Source organism: Tasmannia lanceolata, unplaced genomic scaffold (genome assembly GCF_043159265.1).
Source record: "Tasmannia lanceolata isolate RefF3 unplaced genomic scaffold, GAP_Taslan_0.1 ptg000019l, whole genome shotgun sequence".
In the NCBI taxonomy this organism is placed as follows: Eukaryota; Viridiplantae; Streptophyta; class Magnoliopsida; order Canellales; family Winteraceae; genus Tasmannia; species Tasmannia lanceolata.
Genome location: NW_027518696.1, coordinates 24,257,842 through 24,264,304, shown reverse-complemented (window position 1 = coordinate 24,264,304; position 6,463 = coordinate 24,257,842). Strand labels below are relative to the sequence as shown.

Here is a 6,463-nt window from a genome sequence, read left to right as displayed (position 1 = left end):
TTCGCAAAATCAGATTCTCAGTAATAAGTCCAATTTCACAGGTTTTGGAAACAATTCCTATACTGCACCAGCGAATTTGATACATCTGCCGTGTCTTGGAAGGGAGAGCCCCTCGCATCTCTAAGGCCGGCTAGGAATCTTCGTCTGAGGAAAGAAGCCTTGTGAGTAATTATCCCCGCTCCCAATGAAGATAGGCTTCTGGAATATTAGGGGATTAAGCGAAGATAGGAAACTCCGGGCAGTGAAGAATTTTATTTTCAAAAATCAGCTAGACTTGGTGGCCATAGTTGAATCAAAGCTAATGGGAGTAACTGAGACTACTGTTAATAAATCATGGGGTAGGAACATGCGAGAATGGGTTGCCAAGGATGCGGTTGGTACAGCAGGAGGGATAATCGTTATCTGGAACGAAGGAAGGTTTCACCAGAATAAAGTAAGAGAGGGGAGATTTTCGATATCTATAAACTTCTCATCATCTGACTGGAATGAAGACCGGTTGCTCACAGTAGTATATGGACCAGTTAGAGCTTCCGAGCGTAGTCACTTATGGAAGGAGTTGAACGCTATCCGAGATTCGTGGTTTGCCCCCCTGGATTCTTGGAGGCGATTTCAATACAATTCGATTTCCGTCTGAAAGGAATACAGTTAGGAGAATCACGACTAGCATGAGGAATTTCTCAGACTTTATTCAGCGCCATGAGTTGCTGGATTTTCCGCTGAATGGGGCAAAATTCACCTGGTCTAATAATCAGACTCGCCTAGTTATGTCAAGAATTGATCCTGTCCTCTCCCGAGAATGGAAGGAACGCTTCCCGATTATCTCTCAGAAGGCGCTACCAAGAATCGAATCAGATCACAATCCCATTATTTTGGAACTATCAAGCTTTTCGAGGGGGTCGTGTCCATTCCGGTTTGACCTAGATCTATTGGAGATACCACGATTTGCGAAAAATGTCAAGCAGTGGTGGGATGAAATTGAGATCAGAGGGTGGAAAGGCTATATCCTATGCCAGAAATTGAAGGGACTTAAATCTAAAATTAAAGAGTGGCAAAAGACCTTTGATGATGAATCCAGGCAAAGACGAGACACCATCCTAGCTACTCTGGCCTCACTCGAACTTAAGGAGGAGGAAGGTCCCTTATTGGAGGAAGATAAAATGCTGCACCTGAATCTCCTAGACGAAAATGACACGATTCTGCGCAGAGAAGAGATTTGTTGGAGACAAATATCTCGTGTTTTGTGGCTACAGGCTGGGGATATGAATTCTAAATTCTTCCACCTAACAGTTAATTCTCGGAGGAGGACCAATCTGATCAATTGCTTAAAGCATGGGGACCTGGTAGTGGAAGATCCGAATCTTATTAAATCCTTAATTGTGGATTTCTATTCCGGACTTTACTCCAGAACTGTGGAATGGCGCCCAAAGATGGAGGGGATCCAATTTAATCGGATTTCGGTTGCGCAGAAAGCTAATTTGGACCGGGAATTTTCAGAAGAGGAGGTCGAACAGGCTATCTTCTCAATGGCGGGAGATAAAGCTCCAAGACCGGATGGCTATCCCATGGGCTTTTTCAGCACTTCTGGAAAATCTTAAAAGAGGACATCATGGCCTTCTTCCTGGAATTTGATCACAGGGGTATGATTACTGAAGCAGCGAAGGCAACTTTCATTGCACTAATCCCAAAGAAGGAAGGGGTGATTGGGGTTAGGGATTTCCGACCGATCAGTCTTATGCACAGTATTCCAAAGATTGTGGCTAAGATACTGGCAAGAAGAGTGAAGAACTACATGGGGGATTTTATATCTCAATTCCAAGGGGCTTTCGTCGAGTCAACACAGATTCTACATGGGGTCTTATTAGCGAATGAAATCATTGATTCGGTTAAGCGAAGTGGACAATTGGGCCTGGTGTTGAAATTCGATATAGAAAAAGCTTATGATCATGTTGAATGGGACGTCCTTGACTTCATTCAAGAAAAAATGGGTTTTGGACCATCATGGAGGAAGTGGGTAAGAGCACTTATAACCTTTAACTCCTTCTCAGTAATTTTCAATGGGTCAGCAAAGGGATTCTTCAAAGCATCAAGGGGTATCCGCCAGGGGGACCCACTGGCAGCGTATCTATTCATTATGGTTGTTGAGGCCCTTAGTTTGATGTTAATAAAGGCAAAGAGTATGAGGCTGATTGGGGGTTTACAAGTTGGTCCCCTAGTTGAAGAAATAACCCACCTTCAATTTGCAGCTGATACATTAGTGTTCCTCCAATACAACCCTCAGTCTATTCCTAACATACTGAAGATCTTCAAATGGTTTGAGGTTGCTTCGGGCCTCAAAATTAACTTCAACAAAAGCATGTTGTTGGGCATCAATCTAGAACAAATAGAGGTTCAACGTCTGGCGGAGTCTATTGGATGCTCCGCAGGAGCTTTTCCCGTTTCCTATCTCGGTTTGCTGCTTGGATTCGGTATCCCATCGACCTCCCAATGGGACCCAGTAATTGAAAGAATTGAGAGGAAGTTAGCTACTTGGAAGAAGAAGTATGTCTCCTTTGGGGGAAGAATCACACTAATCAAAGCAGCCCTATCAAATTTGCCCGTATACTTTGTCCTTGGACAAGATCCCTGTGAAGGTAGCCTTGAGAATTGAAAAACTACAAAGAAATTTCCTATGGGATGGCGATGGTACCATGAAGAAGGTAAGGCATTTGATAAGCTGGGACAAAGTTATGCAACCAAAGGCAAATGGGGGCCTGGGCATTGGCAAGATTAGGTTGTGAAACAAATCTCTAATTGGCAAATGGTTGTGGAGATATGGTAAGGAAAAATCTGCTCTCTGGCATTAGGTTACTGGGATGAAATATGGCTATGAATGGGGGGATTGGAGCTCCAAGAAACCTTTGAGGGGAAAGGGATCAGGTGTATGGAAATCTATCTGCTCAGTTAAAGAAGATTTCGACCATGCAAGTCGGTACAAAGTGAGACAGGGTACCAAGGTCAGATTTTGGCTGGATCTCTGGTGCGGCCAATCAAAGCTTTGCTCACAATTCCCGCGAGTATTCAGAATTGCAACAACTCTTGAAGCTACAGTTGCCGACTACCTGGTCAGAGTGGCAGAGGATTCTGGGATATCTGTATGCGTCGCAATCTCAAGGATGAGGAAATCCAAGAATTTCAGAATCTTCTCCGGCTATTAGAGTTGACATACTGCTCACAATATAAGGAGGATGAAAGAATATGGATTCCAGCAGCTGATGGGGACTTCACCGCCAAGTCTTTCTTTACTCTGTTGAATGGGGGCCACAGCTCTCCGATGAGGCGTATCTGGAAATCATTGGCCCCACCTAGGGTGGTGGCTTTTGGATGGACCTTGATACACCGGAAAATTAACACCTGCGACCGTCTAAAGAAGAGACATTTCAGCTTGGCGAGTATGTGTGACTTTGGACCATCTAATGCTTCATTGCCCTTTAGCTTATCACTTGTGGACAAGAGCAATTGGAGCTTTTGGTATCTCTTGGGTTTGCCCTGAATCTATTAATTCCCTGTTTTTCTGGGTGGCGCGGAGGGCCATTCAGAGAAATGGGTAAACAACTATGGGCAACAGTTCCATATGCCGTTGTGTGGAACATTTGGAAAGAACGCAATAGACGCATCTTCCAGGAGAAGAGTAGATCGGTAGCCCGTCTTGCCTCCGACATCAAGGTGGAAGTAGTATCCTGGACGAAGGCAAAGAAACAAACCCCATAAGGAATGGGCGACCTGATCAGGAACTGGTGGTCAGTAATATGAGATAGAACTATCAGGTCCAAGCCTAAACCCAAATGGACGTGCCCACCGGCTCAAACTGAACTTTGATGGCAGTTCCTTTCGTAATCCAGGAAGGGTAGGGATTGGAGGAGTAATCAGAGACTCATCTGGGACAATTATCATGACATACTCGAGACCGTGTGGGACATGCGACTCTAATGAAGCTGAGGTAAAGGCTCTACTCTTTGGCTTGCGATGGGCATGCGAACATGATCAGCATCCACTTATAGTGGAAGGAGATTCATCCAATGTAGTGGCTTGGGCTACTGAAACAGCAAAGGGCCCGTGGCGACTACAGGAGACTGTCGCGGAAATATTGGATTTGATGCGAATCCTCAACCCAACACTTGAACACCGCAGACAATCAGCAAATGAGATGGCAAACACTCTGGTTAAGGCGGGAGCAAATCAGGAGGATTTTGATATAAATTCATATCTGTAATTAATCCAGCCTATTAAGGCATGGTAATGGCAGACAGGCCTTTTTGTAATACCTCGGATTTATCCGGGAAACATCTGTAATGTTTGTAACGGCAGGCTGGGACTACTGGTCCCGAATGCTATTTCAACATTAATGAAATCTGTCAACTTAATGACATATTTTGTTCGCAATGGAATACAATAATCTTGGAAAGTTTCGAGTAGGTGGTTGATTTCGATGCTGAATACCACTATTCTTATGATATTGGCATTAAGGATTATTGCATGCATAGCTTGAGTTAGGGGATGGTTTGTTTTTCTGATTCCTTTGTGCATGTAGGCAACCTTGGGTTTTTATGATTTTTGTGCTAGTTGGGGTTTTTATGATTTTTGTGCTAGTTGGGACTGTTTCTGTGTGAAACCTCAACTTACAGGCATTTTCCAGGAGTACAAAATAATCTTGGACCTCTCAACTTTGGGGGAGATGTGTGACCTAAAAAAATGGAAGCATGGCAGATGGCAAAAGTTTTGAATCCTTTATATGGCCTATTGCAGTGAAGGGTGTGGGTCTTGTCAGCTAGCTTAGTTCTGGAACGATATGAATGTTGTGATATGGTCTTGCTATGAGATTGTGACTTTAATGGTATGTTTAGTTGTACAACCTACTTGCAATTGTTAAATTACATGTCTCGTGCAAAAACCGGCCCGCAACATGCCTTCTGCGATGGTCCCTAGCAAATCCCTTCTAATAAAGCTTCATCATTAAAAAAAAGGGGAGTGACTTAATGAGTATTTTCCTTTTAAAAAAAAAATCCTTTCAAAAAAAAAGGGAGTGATTAATCGACCCCCATATATCTTAAATCGACCCCTAAGTTTCTTTCTCTCTCCTCTTTCTCTCTCTAACCCAGAGGAGAGAGAAAGACACATAGGGGTTGATTTAAGATATTTGGGGGTCGATTTATCACTGCCCAAAAAAATTTGTGAAAAAGAAATACAATTTTAAGACAGAAGGAGAAGAAGCTTTTATGGGAAAGGATGAGCTGGGGATTTTTCGCAGTGTAGTTTGAAAAATTGAGAAAGCAATAATTTCTTGTTTAGACTGGAGTTTTCTCTCTATTAGATCTTGTATCGTTTTCGGAACAATTTTGATTGTATTGGAACTGGGTCTTCTATAATTTACATAGATTGAACACGTTATTGTCTAAACAAGTGTCTTGCATATTGTCTTAGAATAGGGAATGTGGAGTTTCATAGCTACTACAATAGCATAGAAGTAGTAGTTCTTGTGGAACTATATTGGCTTTTCCTTGTTTTCTTAGAGAATAAAAACCTATTGGTGTCTGCTGATGTTATATACAAAAGGAAACAGACTTGAAATACCTTTGGTTTTGGCAAGTCTATGAGAAACTAGCTTCCGTTTTTTGCAAAAGAACAGAATATCTAAGGCCCTGTTTGGATGTCAAGAAAAATTTTCTTGTGGAAATTTTTTTCCTACATATTATTATAGTCACCGATTTAGATGAAAATGATATGCTTATGGAGTTATGTCTTATTTGGAGAGAGGTCATTATAAATTGAAGGTACCGGTAAAAATAAAGCTTGAATTTTGGTGGTAAACTTACTTTTGTTATGTCTAATTGTCCACTCAGACATTGAAAACACAAGGAATTCTGAAAAAAAAATTATTTTTCCAAACTTCTCTAGAAAATTCCTGCAATCCAAACAAGGACTAAGGATAAAACGACAAAAGGAATATAAAGAACCAATGTAAGAATGCTTTGGAAACATACTATACGGCAAATTTTCACATATCGCTGCAAATGGTAAGGTTCTAGTGTTTTTTATAGACTGCTTTTTGGTGTCTTCTTATGTTTGAAATATATTTTCTTAGGGAATCTGATCGGATCGCGCTGAAATCTCATCACAAATTGTGCTCGATCTTCTTTCTACGGTCGAGATCATCCGAGTCTGATCGTGATTGTTGGCTAGTGTAAAATCTAGGTCCTCCCCGTAACTGCCATTTGATTGATCGATCGCGATCGATCGCTAACCTGTGGTTCGGATCTCTCCCGAACAAGTAACCATCAGGATTTTTAAAAAAAAAAACACAGAGAAAAGAAAAAAGAACAAAGAAAACCAATTATTCAAGGAGGTGCTTTACTTTTTGTTTTAACAATCTTCAATGTTCAATATATATTCTATGCGTGGGTATGTGTAATAGTGAAAGGAATTCTTC

General features: G+C 41.7%; 1 protein-coding gene across 1 annotated transcript; it reads left to right on the top strand.

Moving 5' to 3' along the window:
- The first annotated feature begins 665 nt into the window (after nucleotides 1–665).
- Nucleotides 666–1,595, top strand: LOC143852430 (uncharacterized). The gene has a single exon (XM_077361812.1). The coding sequence runs from the start codon at nucleotides 666–668 to the stop codon at nucleotides 1,593–1,595; it is 930 nt and encodes a 309-aa protein (XP_077217927.1).
- Nucleotides 1,596–6,463: the final 4,868 nt, after the last annotated feature.

Excerpts from the sequence above, each read along its gene's own strand:
- LOC143852430 (XM_077361812.1), top strand. The coding sequence starts at position 666 with ATGAGGAATTTCTCAGACTTTATTCAGCGCCATGAGTTGCTGGATTTT.